The sequence below is a fragment of the Sparus aurata genome, chromosome 11 (assembly GCF_900880675.1).
Source record: "Sparus aurata chromosome 11, fSpaAur1.1, whole genome shotgun sequence".
Lineage (NCBI taxonomy): Eukaryota > Metazoa > Chordata > Actinopteri > Spariformes > Sparidae > Sparus > Sparus aurata.
This window is the reverse complement of record NC_044197.1, coordinates 31,848,888-31,872,740: the sequence shown is the minus strand read 5'-3', so window position 1 is coordinate 31,872,740 and position 23,853 is coordinate 31,848,888. Positions and strand designations below refer to the sequence as shown.

General features: G+C 40.7%; 1 protein-coding gene across 1 annotated transcript in view; it reads left to right on the top strand.

Annotated features, from left to right (window-relative positions):
* Positions 1 to 10,920, top strand: part of LOC115591598 (desmoglein-2-like) — a 31,206-nt gene extending 20,286 nt beyond the window's left edge. The window contains exons 10-14 of the mRNA XM_030433734.1: positions 2,655 to 2,876; positions 4,211 to 4,453; positions 5,922 to 6,052; positions 6,246 to 6,563; positions 8,177 to 10,920. Coding sequence (XP_030289594.1) covers positions 2,655 to 2,876; positions 4,211 to 4,453; positions 5,922 to 6,052; positions 6,246 to 6,563; positions 8,177 to 9,268 — 2,006 coding nt within the window. The 3' untranslated portion in view covers positions 9,269 to 10,920. The remainder of the gene's footprint in view (positions 1 to 2,654; positions 2,877 to 4,210; positions 4,454 to 5,921; positions 6,053 to 6,245; positions 6,564 to 8,176) is intronic.
* Positions 10,921 to 23,853: the final 12,933 nt, after the last annotated feature.

Here is a 23,853-nt window from a genome sequence, read left to right as displayed (position 1 = left end):
CCACAGGTGGGACTCAGCAATTATTTTTTAACAGGTCTAACTTGTAAAACATAAAAAAACACAGCACGGCGGCCTATTAATAGACAGTATGCTTACCAGACTTAATTGTCCAAAACACCCCACATCACGACCACTCCGGATTCTCCTCCTTTCTGTTTTGGGTTTTACTGAGTTTGTCTCTGGCAGTTCTGTGACCTTTGGCCACCCACGACCTCACGTTCGGGACTGGATTGAATTTAGCCAGGGGGGGTCCAACAAGGTTTAGGAAGAGTAAAGATGATATGGCGGATGTGAGCAGAGAGGCACGGTTAGGAGTGCAAATCAAGTTTATTTTAGAAAATCCGCGCTCACATTCAGCACTTGCAATAGGAATGCTGTTGACAGCAACAAGTTACTCCATCAGTCCATCGGGATGTCTTTTCCATCTGAGTCTCTGTACTTTCTGTAGGCCCGTATGACTGCACGCAGGCGATGTTAAAGCGCTGACACAGCGACTCAACCTCAGTCTCTCCATCAGCGCACCTGCGTCCTCCGGCCAGTACTGTGCGTAAAGCACCTCCAACTCCTCAATGAACTTGTTATCCAGTTTAATCTGGCAACCGGCCTCCTTCAGATAACATACGGTCCTCCAAGTTCTTAGCCACAGTTAGGAAATACTGCTTCAGGTTGAGTGTTTTGTTGCTTGATTTTCCTCCACTCGGTGCGACGTTTTCCTCAATCCCCCTCTGGCTCAGTTCAGTGTAGCGCCCTGGTCGATCCGACATAGCCTCAAGTACCCTTGATCTGAATCTCCCTGCTGTAAAATCAAGCCAGCTGATGCCGGGGTACCCGCATGTTGCTCCGGCTGGCGGTGAACCTGACCATCTGCTGCCGCGGTACCCGCCTCCTGCTGTCGGTGATCCCGGCTAGCTGTTGCGGTGCTAACGCTAGCCTCCCACTGCAGCTGGTTTTGCTTGTCAACATGACCGCTGCAACTGCCCTCCTCGCCGCTTGTCGAGGTCTTTCTGACTCGTTTTGAAGCGTCATGCAACTCTTCCTTCGTTTTGAAAAAAACGCTTTTTACTGTTTTGTATTTTACGCCGTAATCATTTCCGCATATGTGCAGCGGGATGACTGTGATGTGTAACATGGAATAGTCCAGGTAGTGCAAAAGGGGGGTGCACGGTTAGCAGAAAGACCGTCAAAACATGAGTAATTGATCAAATTAGACATCCCGATGCTACTATTGTGATGAGAACTTCTGTAAACGGATAAATATGGGGACTACATATAAAGAGGGCATTTTAGGGGCCCCAAAGGACCTTGTATGGGGCCCGGGGCTCCAGGCAAATGCCTGGTTTGCCTAATAGTACGGCCCGCCTCTGGATAGGTTGTGTGTTAGGGTTAGCTAGAGTGTGAGGTGTGTGTTGTAGCCTGTAGTGTTGAGGTACTAATCATGGCTAAACATCATGTGCTAGTAGATTTAGACAAATGTCCTATGCCCAAGAAACCCAAGTCACAAAGGAATTGGGATCTTTGTGCTTTGTGTCATTTGGACACCAATGAGGTATGACTAGTCTGCTGTTTATCACTCTGTACTGTTGGACAGTCAAAGGAGAAAGTGAGAGAGAGGGAGATCAGCACACTACCTTTTAGGATCCCAAGTGCCGGAACTTCTGAAACCCCACCATGCCCCACCCTGTACCCCACCCTGTACCACAGAACTGTGGGAAAATAAGATCCTGTTTACACAAAGGGAAAACGCAGATATTTCCACCTAGTTTGGCCTCTCAATTACATGAAAACCCTGATTTTAACACGGAAAACGATTATTTCTAAAAACTATGGCTATTGACAGTAAATTCGGATTTACAGGGTAACAGAAGTAGATGTCCATAAACCCCTCTGTAATGAATTTCCCATCTAATATGACAAAAAAATGTAAAAAACATTTTGAGCCTGGCTTTATTACACAATCTGATTTTGATTTTTAAAAGGTATGCAAATTAGCGCATTTTTAACGAGATATGGGCTAATTTGCATATCTAAACATTAAAATACAAAAAACTTGCAATACAGTTTTTTCTTGGCTTAACATGAGTAATCGGCTGAGAAAGTTTCATGGTGATATCTTTTATTTTATTTTTTTACCCTATTCACCTATAGTGTCTCACCTCAAGCCACTCACATTCCGAGTAACCTTCACTGCACTTAATGATGTTGACCTCTTAGAGGGCTATCAATGGCATAAATGAGTTCCTCATGCCCAGAAGCTTGGAAATACATATTTGGTTTACATTTTTCTATCACATTTAGATCCTAAGATACACACATTTACAATTTTGTCCATGAATATGACATATTACAGGGGTAAGTGACCTCTAGCTGACCTCAGGGGTCAATTAGAGAATGACTCCAAATCTAAATTTAAAGCTTAGGTCATCAAGAACTAACCCTGAAAGTTTCATACTTCTTTCACAAAAAGCAAGATTATTGAGCTTAACAGCTCCATTATTAGAGCAACATTAGTTCCCACCACTAGCTGGCCAAACAATTGCGCACACTTATTTTCCCTCATATCTGGGATGAAATACTCGACTATGTAGTTGCCTCTGAAGAATGGAAATGAAGGAAATGTTGAATTATATGTTCTTATTTCTCTTTTTCCAATTCAGATATGAATGGAAAGACGTCAACTGGCACCATAGCCATCCAGGTGGAAGATTTTAACGACCACTGCCCCACCCTCACCAGTGACCTCCAGTCCATGTGTACTACGGATGATGCTGTTATTGTGAATGCAAAAGATGAGGATAGTTTCCCTAATGGAGCACCTTTTGACTTTGCCATTGTCCCAGAGGGCACTAAGGGCAAATGGCAGGTGGAACATCTCAATGGTGAGGAGAACACTGCCAATGTACAAATACTGTAGCTACAGAGTTCAAAATGCCTTCATCAGTATTAATCAGTATTAATGGTTGTTTGTCATTGTTTTAGAACTAGGGGTTGCCAAAGTTAAAAGATTTTCTCAATTCTACAAAATTGCTTGAAGCTTCACAAATGCAGAGTAAATTCACAGGGTTAATAACAAAGTTTGTCCTGAAAAATAGCATTAAGTTTGTTTTGACTGGAACACTAATGCATCTAAGACTAGTGGATCAAGAAGTCTGACATACTGAGCCCCTGCATTGCAGTGCATGCCGGCAGGCAGGAGTGACAGTGATTTACTATGGTTATGGGGGTTGCCTCTGTCACTCTCTGAAACTTTCGAGGGATTCCAAATGAGGGCTAATTATATTAGTATGTGTATTAGTATATAATGGATCATGAAATGAATAAAACTCTAAAAAATGATCTTTCGCTCCATCGCTCAAAGTTATACCAGACAGCTCGGCTCAAAGACCGCTCTCCGCTCACCTAAAATTTTCTTCAGGTCTGGTGAAATCGCTACATGCTCGCTCAAATTTAAAAGAGGGAGAAAGTCCTGACGTTGCACCTATATGACCTGTCTGCTTGCTTTTCGAAATATTTTCCAAACTCCATTTCTCAACGAATGACCTCTGATGTAGGCTTGAAGGCACACGTGAGTCTGTGTTGACTTGTGCATGCCCTAGACTCGTGGAGAGCGGTATAGGAATGGAACTGGAGCGAAATGGAACCATCGCTCTGGCCTTTGGATTAAAACCCGCTCTGTCTTCCAACTATACTATGCTGCAGAATGCCTACTCATAAAATGCAACAACTTCACTGATATACAATCACACTCCAAACTAAACTAAAAAGTTGGCATCCCTGATTTTAGAATACATACAACATAAAGAACGGTAAACTATCACACATATAGGCACATCACAACACTTCATGAGTCTCAGAACAACACTCTGGTCTCACGTGAAACCAAAGCTAATCTTACAGCTGCCAATTCATTAAAATGGTCTTTAATGAAAAATAGAATAGTTTAATTGGGAGGGAATTTCACCATCATTAGTCTTTATAGCAGAAAACATCAAAAATAGAGCCAAGTTATTTGGTTCAACAGATTATTAGTAGTAGCTGCATCAGAAGACGTTATTGAATTAAACTTTGCAACCCCCATCAACAGAACGTTTCAAACCTTGTTTTTAAATGGGCTAATTTAAGTTTGAATCCCTTTTCTAGATTACTGTCAATTTGATAAGAAAAACAAATAAGTTTTGTACACTTTTCATATGTTTTTCCTTATTGCCGGCAGAAACGGCAGCTATCCTAAGAGCTCAGGAGTCGATGTGGCCTGGCGTTTATGAAGTGGAATTTTTGGTGAAGGATGAGCAGGGAAAGGCCTGTCCAGAACCACAAAAAGTGAATGTCCAAGTTTGTACCTGTGAGGATGGAGTGTTATGTGGAAAACGAGGCGCCAACGGTCAGCCCAGCAAAGGAGCAGAATTAGGACCTGCAGGCATTGGACTTCTACTACTAGGTCTGCTGCTCTTACTGCGTAAGTATAATGTGATGCTCATTCTAATGAAGAGGTGCTATTAACACCTTTGTTATATTAAAGACAATCGAAAGGGATTGCGAAACTTGAGGTAGGCTAAATCCAGTTTAAGTTAATTATAGATTGACATGTGGGGCACCAATACATTTTAAAAATATTCTCTATACATTGGATGTTACAACATGAATGTGTAGCCAATTGAAGTCTATTAAAAAATAGAGATAAGGGATCATACCCGGGCACTAAAACTCTATGACAACCTGGCTTTGAATCTGGAATATTTCTTTGTAACTTCCTAAAACAGGGGTCAATTAAATAGAATCATTAATTATTATTGATAATTATTATTAACACTAAAAAGAATTCTGCATCAAGGCTTAACGACCACAACTGTTGTAACTTTGGCACAAAGCAGTGTTTTTATCTTGATTGGATAAATGAGAAAATACCGTGTTTACCCGAATATAGGACGAGGTTTTTTTCAATGAAAAAGTGGGGTCGTCTTATAATCGGGGTCTAACCATTGACACATGCTGATAGTTGTCTGGGTCGCTACACGACCGCAACAGCAGAGGGCGCCAGCTTATTGTAGAGACGTCACTGACACTGTGGCTGGGGTTATCTGTCAATCACAGCGGAGAAGAAGTGACAGGAGATGAAAAATAGAGAGACACTGTGATTTTACGGAGCAAAGAGGATCAAAAGTGGGGCAAGTTAACAGACATCTGAGACGGAGCTATGATGATAATTTTAAGATAAAGGTGATCAATGCAGCGGAGGCGCCAAACAACTGTCAGCCAGCCAAGAAATATGGAGTTACGGAGTGTTCGAAGATGGCGAAAAGACCATCTGAAAACGCCAACAGTAAGACAAAAGCTTATCGTGGTCCTCTAAGCGGCCGCTTCCAAGAGATTGACAGGAGGGTATGTGAGTTTGTTATTGAGAAACGAATTTTGGTTATCAGAGTCTTTTTCTGAAGATTAGTCTTGAAAAGAGGGGTCGTCTTATAATCAGGGTCGTCCTATATTCGGGTCAATACGGTATGTTTTCAGATCCTTTAAATTAAAACAGCCACAAGGAGCTAGCTCGGAGCAGCTGTGGTGGGAAAATCAATCAGAGTTAATCCTGAGTTCTCTTTAGTGTTAGATGTAATTGTGAGGCCGAACAGTAGGTATCAATCGGCCAAATCTGACGCCACACTGAAGAGGCCAGACAGTCAGACAATAACAAAATATCAGATGCATTACAGCGTTCTATGTACACTAGAAGAGTAACTGAAACAACATGTTGCTTGTACAGAACAATGTAGTTGCCAATCACAAGAAAAGACATTTATACAACCATATTGTGTTGTGCCAAGGAAATGGGAACTGCCGCTCCTTTTTTGGAGAACACCACCACCACTGCAGTCCCCACATCTCAGGTTTCAAGTTAAAATAAAACTTTATTATTGTTGTCGTTATTACAGTCATTCCTCTGTTGCTGCTCTTCTGTAATTGTGGCGGGGCTGCGGGACTGCCAGGGAACTTTACTGAGATGCCTTTTGACACCAAATCACACCTCATTAACTACCGCACTGAGGGCCAGGGAGAGAATGCGGTAAGACTAACATACAGTATTTACCTTTCAAACACATGACACCACTGTTGAGGATAGGAATGTTTCCATACAAACTGGCCACCTACTATTGAGATGATGTCTGTTTGAAAGCTGCATGAAGTGATGTTTGACTGCTAGGCAGCAGAATAACTGTGTACTCTGCTCTAACATTTTGATCACTGGCCCATGATAGGAGGTGCCGCTAATGACCATGCCAACACAAATGGATGGACAGATGGTCGAGACGGGCATGGCTAACAGAACTTCAGCAATGGCGCCCATGGCAGCTTTTGATTACCAGAAGTCAGTCAGTACCATGGATGGGATGAATGGGGCGTTCTACCCGGAAGGTCTTTCAAGTGTCCACAGAGAAGGGACAATGGGGAGGATGAACCAGAGGAGTGGCAGTGGCTTCTACTCTGAGTTTGAGACCAGAGAATCAGGAGGAGGTGGAGGAATTTATGACGGCATGGCTCTGCCAGACCACTTCCTGAGACAGTACTATTCCCAGGTGATGATTCATTTTAGTATTTCTACAAGTTGTCTTCAGTAACCCACAGAAGGCTTTTGTGACCCTTGAAACATTTATGGTGATAATTTCCAAATGTTGGGAAAAGGCCTAGGACAATCTTTCTAAAGTCTGAAGCTAGATCAAGATCTTTTTTCACACTTTTCCTCTCAGGGCTTTCACAGAAAACAAATCAAACTGGATAAAAAAGGTATAGCTGGCACGAGCTCAACTACAAATTCAAAAACATGTTGAATGTCCTACTAGTTAAAGAAAACATAGTTTGGCCTTTACATCTAAGAACCTTTTTAAGGAGCTCTTTCTGCTAACTACTTCATATGCACATTTGATGAAAGACACAAGTTTGTGAGGTTACAGTATGTTAACATACAAAGGCCTTTGGTATTTCTACAGAATAATAATAAAATTGTAGTTTTTTGAAAGTCTGTACTCAAAAAGTAGGGATGTCCCGATCCGATCTGTAGGATCGGGATCAGGGCCGATCTGGGCATTTTTCCGCTGATCGGAATCGGCAATTTTGAACGTGGACCCAAGCCCGATTCTTTTTTTTTTTTTTTTTTTTTAACATCAGAGCACAATTTGTGGCAGAACGCAGACGCACGCGTGGTGTTACTCTGGCAAACCTGTGAATAAAGTATCTGAAGTGTGGAAATAACTTAAATTAGAAAGTGAAAGCAGTCCAATGGCGACATGTAACATCTGCTATACGGCCGTTTCGCTGAGCTGCATTTAATACCACTCATTTGATACAGCATATACAAAACAAAACCTCAAAGAATACAACGTGTTCACTCGAGAGTACAGGCAAGGAGACCGAAGCAGCAAACAGTCGCGGATACTTTCAGTTAAGAGAATTATCCTCAGCGACATGTCCACAAATATTACAGAGAGCTTCCTCAAATTAATCTCTCTGGATAACCAGCTCATCTCCGTGGTAGAGGATCAGGGTTTTCTTCGTCACCTGGAGTTTTTGAATCTCCAGTATGCCCTACCATCTCTGCATTACATTTATTCCACTTTCGAGTTACAACATGCCGGTATATGCGCACTAGTTTCGTGGGTCTCATACAGCAGAGCATGTAGAACAGGCAATCCAGGAGATGCTGAACGCTTTAATAGACAAGCAACATGTCCACGTCATTTTATGTGACAACGTAAAGAATATGAAAAAAGCAAAGGATGATATGGAGGTACCAAGCGTGAGCTGCGTCTCACACACACTTCAGCTGGCTGTACACGAGTGTCTGCTGTCACAGTGCAGCATCACACACTCACCTGCTAACACAAGGAAGGTGGAGGCCAATGTTGTAATAGCATATGCAGAATAAGAAAGAGCCATATTAAAGTATATACTTTGTTTCAACAAAATAATAAAAACCTATTAAGGAACAGCTTAGATGCAGGTACTTTTTTTCTTAATGCAGCTGTATTGTCTTGGAAAATATTAGTTAAGGCTAAGTATCGGATCGGGACTCGGTATCGGCAGATACTAAATATTAAAGGACTCGGATCGGGATCGGGGTAAAAAAAACCTGATCGGGACATCCCTATCAAAAAGCTAACCTCAGAGATGATTTCCTTTGCTCTTTCAACAGAAAGCAAACAATGGCAGTGAGAACCAAGGAGTAAAGGACAGTCTGTTGGTCTATGACTTTGAGGGTCAGAGCTCTTCTGCTGGCTCAGTGGGCTGCTGCAGCCTCCTGGAGTCTGACACCGACCTGCAGTTCCTCAATGACCTTGGGCCAAAGTTCAAGACCCTGGCTGAGGTGTGTGGCGGAAAAAAGATCTCAACAGAAGTCAAACAAGTGTTCACTCCACTACCCACTCCCTCTGTTAATACTGAGAACTCAGTATCACGTGTGGTGACTACCCAGCAGCTCCCCCCTCCACCCCAGCTGCAGCCAGCCATCCCCAAAACAGTTCAGAATGTGGTCAGGGAGACATCTGAGAGTTCTCAGGTGGTGAAGGGAAACACAGCTACAATGAGACAAGGGACAACCATAGCAAATCAAGGGATGGTAAATCAAGGCCAGATGCTCCTGCTGCAGCAGCAGCAGCCTGTCTACTACACCACCACCCCTGTGATGCAGCCAATGCACTACGTAGTCCAGCCTCAGGTTCAGAACACCATGCTGCTGGCTGAGGCACCAGCCACCAACCTGCAGGGCATGGTACTGGTTAACAGCACTCAGAGTGGTCCTGTCCAAGGCATGGTTGTTCAGGGACAGCCAGTGATGTCCACTGGACAAGCCCAGGGTCCCAGCATGGTCCTTGTGGAGAGAAGTGGGGTCCAGGGGGGTGGTGCCAACCTAATCCATGCTGGCAACCCCTCTGGCTCTCAGACAATGATGGTCATGGAGGGCAAGGTCCCTGCAGGGTCAGTAAAAGTGCTGAAGGGGAGCCAGACCTCCCTTCTGCAAGGGGGCACTCTACAATCAGGAGGACTTTCAGGATCTCAGAGAGTCCTGGTGGTTGGAGGGCCACTAAGCAGTGGAGGGCAGCTGGTCCAGGAGGCAGGGGGTCTTTCCAAGAGCAGTGATAGCTCCGGCTCTCAAAATGTTCTCTACAGCAAGGGCCGCACATCTGCTGGCTCACAGAGCAGCTTTTTGGGCTCATCTACAACCACCGTGGGCACAGTGCCTGCCTACAGCAAGGTGGTGGTACAGGAGAAGTTCACAGAGTTGTAATATGGAGAAAGTAACATGTTAATGTTGGTCAGACCTTTGACTGGATAATATCTCAAGGGGAGACACTCCATTTGCTTTTTGTCAGTTTATTGGTGGAGGGTGTGATGCAGCAGTTTACAAGGAATCACGCTACATGTTTATGCACATTCATACTACAGCTTCTACTTTATTCCAAAATATGCTACTAAACAACCTCTATGGTGGTGCAAACCTACTCTGCTTTTTTGGTTTAAAAAAATACCATGATGGTTTTATATCAATAGTTCACGTTTTTCAACTATGTAATTTTTGTTCTGCCCATTGCTTAGTTTGTTTGGGCAGTGATATTTTTGTCAACATGGTTCTGCACTGATGATTGTCTTTGTTTCTCTAATTTCTTGTGGCTCACACAGCATGGACAAAATGTAATCAAGAGAATGTTTATATCTCAAATGAAAAACCCTTATTGGCCAACCTTATCACTGTTGGGAAAACCAGTGGAGCATTAACAAAAAGTACAGTCTTCACAAACTTTGAGCTGGCTTGGTCCACTTTTGCAAAACATATATCATGCAGTTTTAAATACAGGCTGCACTGCATAGAAGATACATATTTTCTAATTATACTTATCAGGTTGGTGTTTTTTTTTTATCTGTCCAATACTGATTTATCACTTATCATCTACAAACAACATTACCTACTGTTAGCAGCTGTACTGTGTTAAGTTCAAATTAACAAATGCTAGAGATAAACACAATAAACACTAAAAGTAAAGATCTTGATGTTAGCATTGTCATTGTGAGCAGGTTACAATGCTGCAATTGTTACCACAGTAACGTCAGTGCTCTGTATCTTGAATGGCTGGCAGCAGGATGCAAACCTTCCTTCAGCTACTTGCCTAGAGTGTTGTGCAAGTTCATACTTCACAACAACTACATAAAGGGTCAATGACCTGGTTCTTTTCCAAAGTTCCCAATTTTGAATTTCATACCGGGTCAGTCAGGGTTATGGAGGTGTAATATGTGCATGTCATTTTGGGTCAAGTGCCTCTGTCGTAATGTAATGACTAAACATTCTGTGCAGGCTTGTTCACTCACGTGATTCAACTGCACAGAAGATTGATCGAATGTTCCTTTCTGCTAGAGTGGTGGTGTGAAAACATGTTATCACAGACTAGAGGACAACACCATCGAAAGAAACAGGCAGATCAGAAAAACACAACCACTTGATCAAAGTACTGTGGTTTGTCAGACTATTGATTGTCATTAATTGTTGTTATTATATGGTTGAGGTTTAACTCTTTGGAATGGTAATCGTTTACAGTTCCTTGTCACTCTGCCAAGCTAATGCTATTTCCGCATTTTTTTTTAAGCAAAAGCACTTTTAAGCATATCATAAAGCTCTGTGTGTGTGTGTGTGTGTGTGTGTGTGTGTGTGTTCAACTGAAGGTTTGTGCAACTGATTTAAACATGCTTGTTCTTACAATATTGTGTGTGTGTGTTTATACATATGGTGAAACATGGGGTTCATTCATTACTATGCAGAGCGATGCTTATGCAGTGCCATTCATTTGGAGATAATGTCTCTCTCAGGGATTTCCAATGGAATGCATTTATGTCATACTTGCTTATTTTAATAAACTCTTGAATTCTTTATGGAACACTTTAGGTCAATGACTGTTGTATGTCCTTTGTGTTAGAATAGTATATTATGTTACTGTGTATGACAAGCCTTTAGTTTTTCTTTGGCAGTAATTGGATCTCTATACCATGATTATGGTATAATAGGTTTTGAACTAAATTGGGCTTGTCCGTGCCATGAAGCTACTGGCCTGAAAAAGAGTCCCACTCCTGCCCGGATAATAATAATAATAATACGTTTTAAGGGAGTCTCCCCTTTACACAGCTTTATATATGAACAGCCTAGGCTGATGCCTAGGCTATTCTTTGGGTTCAGTTTTGAGCATGCTAATGCTACCAGACTAAACTAAAATAGTGAGCATGGAATACACTTGCCATTTATTAGCATGTTAGCATTAAGATCAAAACACTACTGAGTGTAAGTACATTTACACAGTACTGTATGACTAGACTTGTGAGCTGTTGTCACTGCTTCTACTGCCCAGCAATGTCAGTGTTCTTTATTTTCAGTGATGGCATCAGGACACAACCAAGCCACCCAGTTATTTACTGAAAAAAAAGTACTCACATTATTATTCAAGGGGAAAAAAACACACTTGAAGCAGTGAAGGAGCTCATGAACAAGCAGACACACTGAAAAATGTTCCTTATAATTAATTTCAGACATATTTGCATATTAAACTAACTTACACTGCCTCACAGTCAGGTTACAATCTGACTTGTAAATTTGACTGCTGATATTTTATAATATGTAAAGCATCAGCAGTCAAATTTTCAAACTTAATATTATGAAGTGTGTTAGGTCTTTAAGAGGACTACTGCTTTTGTGGAAAAACTAGTAGTTAAAAGCCTTTTGTGGCACTAGAAGAAGCTACATGCTGGGTAATGTAGATGCCAGGTTTCGAAAAGAAGGAAGAATGTGTGGAATAAAAAAGGCAATATCTCTTGGTCTGCTGTGTCAATTTAGATAATTTGCTTTGAACAGTCTTGTAATGAGTCCAACAGTGTTATGCAATGTGAGATCAGAGGACTGCTTTTTAAAACCTGGCACCTACATTATCCACAATACAATTTAGAAAATAAATGACATCACTGGAGGCTCCAGAGGTTGTCAGTCAGAATCAAACCAGTGACATTATTACATGGTGCTTTATGTGTCATAGCCTTCAAGGAACCTGTCTTCACAGTGGTGGCTATGACAGGATCATAGTGAATTAAAGTGGTGTTTGCAAGAGGTTTGGGCACTGATCTCCCTCCTTATTGCTGTCTCATGGACAAACATTATCATGGCCAGGAAAAAATATTTGTCTGGGTATTTACAGTTTCTGCTACTTTATACTTTCACTCTACTCTATTTATGTGACAACCTTAGTTAGTAGATACTTTGCAGATTCAGATTACTAAGTGGTTATAGGATATTAACTGTTACATGTTACCAATCAGATAGTGCTGTGGATGAGAGTGTGTCTGAGAAGTAAACTTGACAAAAGTACATCACAGATAATGAAAAAAAAGAACAAAACGCTGAATATGGGCACGATAATTGGCCTACCCCTAGTGCTACAAGTCGCCTTCCACTTATTCAACTTGCTTAAATATGAGTCATATTTCAGAGGAGCGTTCATTTGTGCTTGTTAAGCTAACTGCTTGTGAATGAGAGTTAAGAATAATCTGACAGCTGTCTGTGTCGGCTGTTTATCTGGCCAGATATTGAGTTTACGTTGTTTACATTGTTGTTCCTACTAACAGTCACAGTAGCAGACACAGTGGTAATTTCTTGGTTTTGTCACATTTTTAGACGTGTATCATGTATTTCTAGTTTGCACTTGCCCTCCAATAAATAGCCTATAAATAAAGTTTTTTATTGCTTTTTAAGAATTGCAGCTGAATTGCATGTCTTCTAAACCTCAGTATTATGATAATGTGAATAAACTCATGCTGACAATAATTTGTTGACACAAAAGAAATGGCAATTGCATATCACTCAGCTACACAGGATACACAGTACAAAGTAGTTAGCTTTCTATAAGTACTTCGATTATTAATTGTACATGAATTAATCTACATATTGTAAAAAAAAAAAAATGGCATGCACTATGCGTGCACACCTACTGCCCTTTTCTGACTTCAAGCCCCTGTCCCTTTATAACCATGTGCACGTCCCTGCACACAAGCTTTATCCATGTCAAAGAAAACACTCTACTTTGTAAAAACTAGCTTGACAGACCATCTGCTAATTAGCAGAGAACATTTTTTAGCTAACCAGATAAAAGAAATCTAAAACATGTTTAAAATTTACCAATACAAGAATATAGCGGTAATCTACACATAGCCTACTACTCGCAGACACATGATTTCCAAGGCAGAACCAAGACAGAGAGCCCTCCAACAGGTCCATGCACCCAGCAGTGCTCGTCTAGCCTGCCTGTGGTCAACTGTGAGTGAGTGACTGCATGCACCACTTGTGACCAGTAGGTGGCAACAAAGACCATGAAATTATACAGATAAATCAACTGTTTTTAAAGGAGTCATCACCTGGTTTTTTACATATCCAGTCCCTCTTGGATCGCTTTGGATCAATTCTTAAAATATATTAGAAAAAAAATAATTTAAAAAAATCAAACATAGAGCTTGTTCTGACCCTTTTTCATACCGCGACTTTCTCACGCGAGATTATGCGCGAGGTTTTGACCGGTCCGGATGTGCATTGTATTAATATGTAATGAGGCGCGCGTTGATTGGCCGCAGGAAGGACAGAGCCGGAATGGGGGGCGAGCCTGCATGCACACACAGACTCCAAAACATAAACAGCCCCCTGTCATGGCGCACACACTAAATGACGAACCTTGCGGAGTTTAGGCATTTATGTACGAGCCGGAGTCAGAACCCGAACGGGAGAGTGAAGAGGCAGAGACGGTGGAAGAGACACGTTTACAGCAGGATGTCTCTGAATGGTAAATTCTTTGTTTTTTCCTTCTTACTTTTCACACTCATGTTTTACATGTAAGACCTGAGTTTTAATGCTGGCGGTCACGATGTATGGCGTGAAAATGACAGAGAAATAAGCAGATTCGGCGTGCTCACTCTGGCTGAGGACGGCTGTGAGCCGATGCTTAATATGCAAGTAGCCTCCTGTGGTAACGTCACCACAGGAGCAGAGTCAAAATCTCGTGCTTTAGGAACGCGCACTACTGTGCGCTATTCCTGTTCCGAAAAAGAGCCAAAGCGAAAAAAATAAGCCACTTTCAAACTCCAGCTTTTCAGGCAAGTTTCAACAGAGGTCCAACACCAATATGCATGATTTAACGAGAGAAATTGCGATTTCCGGGTGATGACTCCTTTAAATTTTGATCTTATGATGCCCACTTTTTTAAGCTTTTATAATCTTTAACTTATTGAAATTATTTATTAACTAAACTTGAAGGCAGCACAAGGGGGCCTGAAAATACAGTATGCCAAGTGCAATCTGTTGTGACTGTTAATCGTGTTATTTTAAACCTGACAACAACCATGAAACATGTAAAACAGGAAACAGCCCAACTGGACAATCCACATCCCAGTAGGGAATTCCCCAGATCCTCTACATCTCCTAAATGAGTAAACAGAACAAAATGCGTCCTGTAGAAAGGACAGCATCAACAAAAAGATGTATTTAATTTGACAGCACTCACATCACAACCCATGTCTAAATTTTTCATCACCTTAAAGCTAAGTCTGAAGTGTTTCCGTCTTCCTTTATTCTGAGGACAAACTGTCAGCTTCAGTTAAAGAAGTGAATGACACAGGAGCGAATGAAAAAGCATTGAGGGTTGCTCACCCAGCAAACCATCTGTTCCAAAAACGTTCCTTCAGCTTGCTCACAGAGACCTTGCGTTGCCTCAGCAGCTTCCTCCAAAGAGCTGTCAACCTGCTGCTCACTGAGCGCCTCTAGCCTCCACAACCACCAGACAGGAGCTCAGCATCCAACAGGGTCACTCTGTATAACTGTGAGAATATAGAGAATCATCCACTCACTTTATTGTACAACAGCAGAATTTCTATTTCCCTTTCTAGTATAATTTTCCTCCATTTGGATGATTGTCCCTGTGATTTCAGTAGTTTTCTCACATGATAAACATACATTTTGGTCACAAGAAACAAAAAACAAACCGTAAATCATTTTTTAAAATATTGATGATTTTTGTAAATGGCCACTCATTAATCACAAGTTTTTGTCTGTGTTTTTTTCTGGGAAATCTTACATCAAAAAACTTGTACATCATTTCTGGGAGGTAAACTTATTTGGTTCTTTAGAGAGAAGCTCCAAATCAATCCCATTTTTTTGAAGGCACTCTGTTGAACATCTGTGTTCTGCTGGAAGCTGGCTAGCTCACAGTATGTGAGAGTTTTTTAGTTTGTCCAAAACCCAATAGTACGCGAGGTGCTTACTATTTCCGGTAAATAAGTATGCAAGCACTGGACACTACGCGGCATAAATATCCCACAATGCAATGCAGCGGTGACGGCGTACCAGGTGTACCAGAACTTTGTCTTACAGTCACAGTTTGTTCAGGTGTAGGCACTTATTCTAAAGAAATCTTGGTTTGAGGGTTGTTTACCAGATGACGACAGGCTGACTACACAACAGAAAAACAACAATCAGTAGTTTTCGTGGGACAGGAAATTGAAATAATCTTGAATTGAATGGTATCGTTGAGCTGATGACCAGCAGGGGCACTGCTTCTCATTCACTCTCCACTGCAATGACAGACATTTGGTCTTTATTTATGTGACAATGCATGAAGTTGCACAGATTTGGCCCAATTTTGCAGAAGCTATATCACTAGCTTTGAGCTCACAGCTGTGTTTGGGAGAGCTAACAGTGTTTGTGGGATTCAAACCCAAACTGTCATACAAATGTCAAAGAGAAGGATGGAAGCTTGTGTCAACTAGGTGGAAGCTGCTCACAGATATTATCTGCTTTACGTATGAAGTTCTTATTGTAGTTGACACATAACACCTTTTTGTTGATAGAAAATACATATAATGTATGAGAATGTATAGAAATAATTGTATATCTAGCAAGGTGTTATTGACTGTTCTTAAATGTCAAATCTGTATCAAGTAAATTGTCAAAATGTGCAAATTCATGTTCTTTTTCTCATTTTTCAACATTTGCCCTTCAGGGCATCTGTCCCACAGCCAATTAATACATTAATCTCCTCATATGGATCCTTTGCCCCAACAAAACCCCAGTAATTAAGTTGTCTTAGTCCAAGAGTACAGTCCAATACTATAACGGTTAGACGGAAAGAGGTAATGAACTGGCTGGCTGGGACTAGGACAGGAGGACCTGTCATATGGAGAAGTGGCTAGATTAACTGAAAAGCACTGAGGTTGCGCAACAGCCTCTGTTTGCAACTGACAATGTACAGAAAAAGTAACTGAGGTTAGGTAATTTCATTATGTCCACACCACCCTGAAACAATCGAAGTCTGTCTAAAGTCACCATACTAAAATTAATTTAATCCGGACAAATTGGTTGACAAGAATGCTTCGTCTTACTGCTGCAAAATGGTGACATTGTGAGGAAGGAAACAGACAATAATGATGACAGTCATCTAGCTAGACACAGAGGACTAAAGTGAAAAAAAAAAAAAAAAACTATGTGAGATTTCCAATTATCCAGGAGTTAGAATTATACTATACAGAGGTTTTTATGATGGCCCAGATCACAGCAATACAACGGAACTCTCCCTCCACAGAGGTCAACTGAACAAAATTGTTGACCAAGCACAAAACAAATTCAGTCAGTAATCATCCTGCAAATTATCATTACAGCAAAGCTAGTTTGGATATCAGATGCACTGTAGGATATTGCATAGGTTTTGGGACCATTGGGGACATTAAAATAAAATAAAGTAGGTAAGTCAAAGTCACTTTATTTTGAATTAGTTTTGAATGTAATACATTTTTTGTCCGTAACAAATTAAATGTTTGAACCTGTTGAGCATTTTTAGGACTTAGAAAGCCATGAGGAGTCCATGCCAGCTCAAGGGGATGCTTTCTTTAAAAGGGGGTCCAAACAAATACAATGGCTGCGTCCGAAATTCCATACTAACATGCTATTGAGTATGCTAAAACAGTATGTGAGAGTTTTTTAGTTTGTCCAAAACCCAATAGTACGCGAGGTGCTTACTATTTCCGGTAAATAAGTATGCAAGCACTGGACACTACGCGGCATAAATATCCCACAATGCAATGCAGCGGTGACGGCGACCAGCGCGGCTCTGTATCGTCTATATCTGTAACTCTTCAATTTAAGTGCAAGTAAAAGGTTTCACATATACATAGACGCCTCATTGAGCGGGTTGGCCCGCTGTTGCGATACGTCGACGTCGCCGCCATATTGGAGGAAACAGCTCAGCCCCGTGAACTAATACAAGTCAATAGAGTTGACTTAATTAAGGGCACTTCTACAAAGTGCTGTAAGTAAATGCCTCTCTTTTATACATTTACACACGTATGGATATATTAAGGAAACAGATATGAACCAAAAGCAACGTCTGAACCATTCTCTGATGATTATAAACGTTAACTACTCTATATTATCAGTATACAGGTAGATGCCAAACCACAGGACGTGTTTTCTAATGTTTTCAAGAGTGTTTACAGCTGCTAATGTATGCAACTCTGTTACTGTGATGATACATGACAGTTAAATATTGAATCTGTGTATTATAACCAGATCCTGACATATACATTTAAAATCTGTAGTTTACATGTTACGGATTTTGATGACTTGTTTTTATATCCAGTGATTTTAACTACTAATTACAACCATTGGGACAAGAAAATTAATAAAGTCTGCAAATCATAATAAAACACTGCAACTGCTGGGCTGGCTTTTACATAATGCAGGTCTCAACCATACTCTTTAATGATAGATCGATAGAGGCCTGGTCAGGAAAGAGGACTCAGATGCAGAATTAGAGCGATTCAAGCAGGCTTTTATTTTGAAATTCTCACTTGAGCTCTTAAACAAGGTGACAAATCAATGGCTATGAAACCACAATATCTAAACTCTCAGGAGACAAAAACAGAACAAAACAGGGAGGCAAACTACCGCAAAGAAAATCCAAAACTGAACACAAAATCCCTCCACGAGGAGGTAAAGAAATAGACTATAACTGAACTACACTGGCACACTATGGCTATAAAAAAAACTGCTCTCTATCGGCTGAATTTAAGAAAACAAAAGGAGGCACTCCAACGGAGGCAAACAAACAACTATGAAATTATCTATACTTCAATCTGAAAAAGTTAAACAACAAAAGGTCACTCGTTTAAGAGGAATCAAGAGAAAATACAAACTAGGATCTTGGCTTTGGTTGGTCTGTGAACAAGGCTGGGATGAATGACGAATACGAAACACACTGGCACAAGACAAACGAAGACACAGACTGTTTAACGCATGAGGGAGAGGGGGAACAGGTGAAAACAATCAGGAATCAGGGATGACGTCAGACCGGGGACACAAGATGAAGGGCAAGTGACCTGAAACGAGAAGGGAGTTAGACTTTCAAAATAAAACAGGAAATTCACGAGACAGAAAGCCCAGACAAGACAAAACCTCACCGCTGTGTGACATATATCAATCTACATTTTGCCTCATTTATTTCATTTACTCACTTATTAAATATAATATAATATGCCCTCTTTCACTTCATACAGTTCTTCTTCTCCCTTTTTGTCTTTTCGTTGTTTTTGTATTTCTCCCCCAGTTTTTTCTGCAGTTATTGCTGCTGTTAGTCTATTTCTTCTTCCGTATTATTATCTATTTTTGTTTGTTTCTATGTTTCTTTGTCATTAGTTCCTTTGTCTCCTTGTGCCATGTTTACATATGTTATTTGTACTGCATGTACAAAAAAAAGAGGAAAAAAATAAAATACATAAAGAAAAGTGGTGTTGGCACTTGTTATTTTGCTGAGCACCAAGAGACAAGCAGCAAAGTATATATATATATAGATGCACTGTCATTAATACAATGCTCACTATGATTCAACTGGTATCCAAATAGATTTGACAAAAAATCAGAGAAAGACATTCAGGACATCTTGTGTTTTCAGTGAGGTGTATATTTTGGTTATCTTTATATGTCCTTTGTGAGTGGGGCATACTGCTGCATGTGGTGCAGATCAGTGAGCAGAGGGGCAAGAAAACATCTGTCAACATTATAAATATTTGATCTGTGATACCTTTTTGGGGATGCTTTGTGGAAACTCCAGTGGTTTTAAGAGAGTGCTCTTCAAGGATAGTGTCAGATAAATAGTTTCCTCTAAAAAAAATACAAATTTATTGTACAGCTGCTGTGCAGAAACCAATTCACTTTAAATCGTATCTGCTCGACTGAGGAGTCAAACAATAAAAGGATTTTCAAGGCCCACTGAAACTTGTTTTTAACTGTGCAAGTGACTGACTTCAAATGCACATCCTTTAAAATCACCAGTTCTAATCCAAATTGAGTGTGTTAGCTAAAATTCTTGGAATAGTAGTTTTGCACAGCTTTTTTCTTGTGCTGCCACTCTGTAACTAAAGAGTGGTCAGTTTGGCAATGTGGTGCAGCCTCAGTTTGTGGAGCACAGACAAAACCAGTGAAATCAGCACAAAATGGTGATTGTCAGTGCCAAACTGTGTTTCTTGAATGTGCCCCCCAAGGAAAAACACATCCAATGAACCAATCTCAGCCCAGACAAACTGATGGATCAAAGCCGTTTTGACAGCTTGCCCTGAAGTTGATTGTCGAATGAAACGCTCAGCCGATCTGACCACCTTCACTGTGCCCTCAGAAGCAATCATCAGCCCTCCTCTGTTTCTCAGTGTGAGCAAGTGGTAGCTCTGATCAAATGATGTGGGTACAGCATCAATCAGCAAACTACCACGGCACACAACACAAGACAGCTTCTTGAGAACTTTGCGCACGACAAACCCTGAGATGTACACAAGGGCATTGTCCACAAGGCCACCATAGCAGGTTGGTAAATAGCTATGGTCACACATAATGGCATGAATGTCGGCAAAAGGGGACGGAAGCTCTTCAGTTTTCCTTTGCGGCTGGAGAAGAGGACATCTCAAGAGCAGACAGGGACACAGTCTCATTCTGTGCTGCCACATTTCCTGATGTACTTGTAGACACACCACACTGCACAATCAGCTGGCAGAAAATGACCTGGAACTGGCCTGCAGTAGGGTTGTTGTTCCAGCCCCCTAAAACACACACACACACGCACACGCAAACCCACACACACACACACACATACTCACACACCATGTCTTTTACATGTGTAGTTTGAGGACTTGTGTAAAAATCAAATCATTTTTTGTTTTAGGTCATATTTGAGCAGAAATAGAGAAATTTGGTGAGGGTTCGCAAACTTTCAAGCAACACTGTATATGCCCTTTTCAGACTGACAGACTTTGGAAAAGAATAGGAAAGTAATGGGATGAAAACAAGCTGAATGGCAAACAATGGTGTGGCTGTCAGAACTGCATAGAAAGTGTTAAGCTCCATGTGACAGGATTTGTCTGCATATATGTATGTCTGTCACCACAAAGTGGACACAGCTGTCAATCAAATGTCATAATGACAACATACTTACCATGGTGACATGCATACACACAGACAAATCACATGGTAATGAATAAATAAATTAATTAATATGAAATCCCAACCTGATGCCCTGATTGAATTGAAGAGCAGCTCCAAGTGGTCCTGGCTAAAGCGGTATGTGCAGATGTACCGCTGACGCTGAAGCTGCTCTGGGATCATCAACATCAGGGTGTCGATGTTGATGACGAACCCCATGACAGATAGGTACCTTCACAAGGAAATGTTTTGTCAATATTATCATGGCAAACCAAAATACCTCAAGAGAGCAGTACATGATTTTGTTCATTTGTAGATGCTAAAGCAACAAGAAACAGTATATCAGAAAAGGGAAAGCTTGAAAACATCAACACTTCCATACATACCATTATGACACAGGAATGAAAAACACTGAAGATAGAAGTCCAACAGAAACAAAACAGGAGACTGCAAAAACATTGTAACCAGAGAACAAAGCATCATATGAACTTATGATGCACCATACCGTAAAGGGAACATAATAGGACTGGGCAATATATCAGTAATTATCAATATTGTTTAAAAGCACCAATAGTCATCCCTACAATAATCTCTCTATATGAAGAGGTATTTGATCAAAATACATTTGGTTTTATCCATATTGCCCAGCCTAGAACAGAACATCATATGAACTTGATGTCATATACTTATGAACTCATAATCGGACAAAAGCTTCACTATTTCCTAAAACCTCAAGTAGTCCCTGGCTCTCAACAAGAACTCTACACTTTCTGCCCAATTCAAAGAACCCAGGGGAGCTTTGAACCCTTTGGCATGGGGATTGCGGCTGTTTATCATGTCAAAGAGCCTGTCAAATATTTGAAAGCAAATGTCTGCATTAACAGAAAGCATCTGAATCATCACCATAAACAATAATATGTTCCCACAGGTCATTAGCCTCATTTCTAAAATATAATCTTGTAGCCTTGGTTTGCGTGTATGTTACTATTAGTATTATGTTAGTATTACCTCAATGAATTCAGCAGTTGAGTCACAGTGCTGAAACTGGGAATAGCCAAGGTCCCTCGGTCCCCGTAGAGCCACTGCCACAGAGTGACTCAGTGTCTGGGCAGCCAGGGACACCTTTATTTTCTGTGAGACAAAATGTACATGTTTGTTGGACACCTTGTTGGCAGCATGCAATCCATCTTCAGTTTGGACAGCATTCAAACTAACAATGTATCTCCAATTGATCTGGCCTCCAGTGCTGGTTAGTGGACTGTAAGCCTGCAGCATATTCTGTGCCAGCTTCAACATGTGACAAGCATCCATCGTCACTAACACCCTGTCACAGTCACTGGATGAGGGAAGAATGTTTGTAAGGGCTCAACAGGATTTCCCTTTAGCTGGCACCCAAGTTGGTTGCACATGTGCACATTTGAGGCATGCCCATCCATTGTGACACATACCACTCTTATGCCGCACGCATGCAGTTCCTCGAACGCATGAACGAGTTGAACCTCCTGTGTCCCTGGCGAAAGGCACTTGGTAAGGTAGTAGGCAATTGGAGCCTTCCAATGTGTGATGCGTGGGCCTAGCATTGTAACGTAAGGAATGAGCTTGGCGAACTGTAATGTGATTACTACATTCAGAACAGTAATGCCTTACACTACTCGTTACTGAAAAGGTGATGTGATTACAGTAATGCATTGCTTTGAATCAGAATCAGAAATACTTTAATAATCCCAGGGGGAAATTATTTTTGTTACAAGCTCCAGATATACAAATAACATATATTAAACACGCGTTACACCCAACACTGGTGGAGAGTGACAGCAAACTCCCTCTGGTCCTTGGTGTATTCATGGCTCTGTTTTGACAGGAGGTTTATTGGAAGATCTGAAAGTCAATAAGAACAGGCTAATTAGTAAGTACACTCTCAGAAAATAAGGTACATCTTTGTACCTTTAGGGGTACAAAGGCTTGTCACTGGGGCAGTACCCTCTAAGGTACAGCCACGGTACCCTTGACAGTGGGTACTTATTTGTACCCTTGTGGTTTGTACTTTTTAAGGACCAGTACCTCTGGTGACAATTTTGTACCTTTATAAAAGGGTATAAAAATTGGCCTATATAAAAGGGTACTAAATTGGCTTTCACAGGGTGTAAATAATAATAAATTAATAAATTAAATAAATAAATCTATATCTATCTATCTATCTATCTATACATACACATATTATATATATACATACATACACACACACACACACACACACACACACAATATATATATATAGTGTCATTTATACACAAGACAAATGCAGAATGAAACTCTAATATAAGAATTTATTAAATTCCTTTTCATTTTCACATTTCATTTAATTTTTAAACACATGTCATTTTAAAACAATGTTGAATGGTTACATACTGTACACTATAAACTATTATCCATTGAGCAAATGTAATTTGCCTGGAAGTCCATTTCAAAGTCCATTCTCCATCAACCAACAACTATTTTGGCAATGTACCTTTGGAGGAACATCAGAGTGATCTTTAGGGTTCTTGGATATGCAAGATTGAAGCCGAAGTACGTGCAAAAAGCTGAGATGATCCCTTCATCAATTCCTGAGCTGCGACAAACCTCGATGCTGTCCACTTTCATGATGTTTGGAGCTCTCCTGGTGAGGGTCATTTTCCAGTCTTGATCAGTCAACTGAATAGTTGGGTACGGGGTGTCAGGATCACCCTATTTCAAACAAAAGGTAAAAAAGACAAAGCAAATTAACATGACAGCCTAACCATATGGTGTAATATGTGTGTGTATATATATGGGTAGATATAGATTAAAATGACCATCTAAATCCACTCAAACAAGGTTTAACATCAAGTGTTGCCAGTAGTCAATTTGACCACTCCTGTAACCTGATGTCATTTAGAATATAAATGTACACTGATTCCAAGCACATTCATCATCTACCTCTCTTGACTTTTATTCAATATTCCATCTTTACACATTCAATTGTAAACTATGTTCTGATGTGTTATGCAGGCTAACAAACAAATAAGATTTTCTCTTTGGGTGTTCAGGCTTCACAGTAGTGTGTATGATTTCTTGTGCACAAATATTGTGCTTTTGATCTTAGTAAACATATGTGCTTTGTTTCCTTTCAAACAATAACACTGATGTTACAACTTGTTTGAGTGGATTTAGGCAAGTATTAAAAAAATCTAAATAAGCAATTACACAATGGCTGAGCAGTTAGTATTGGGACCATCCAGCCAGTATTCCGCACAGCAAGACTGATGAGGTGGTCAGCATCATTATGACCCTGCATACCACTTAAGTTAAGTGGTTAAGTG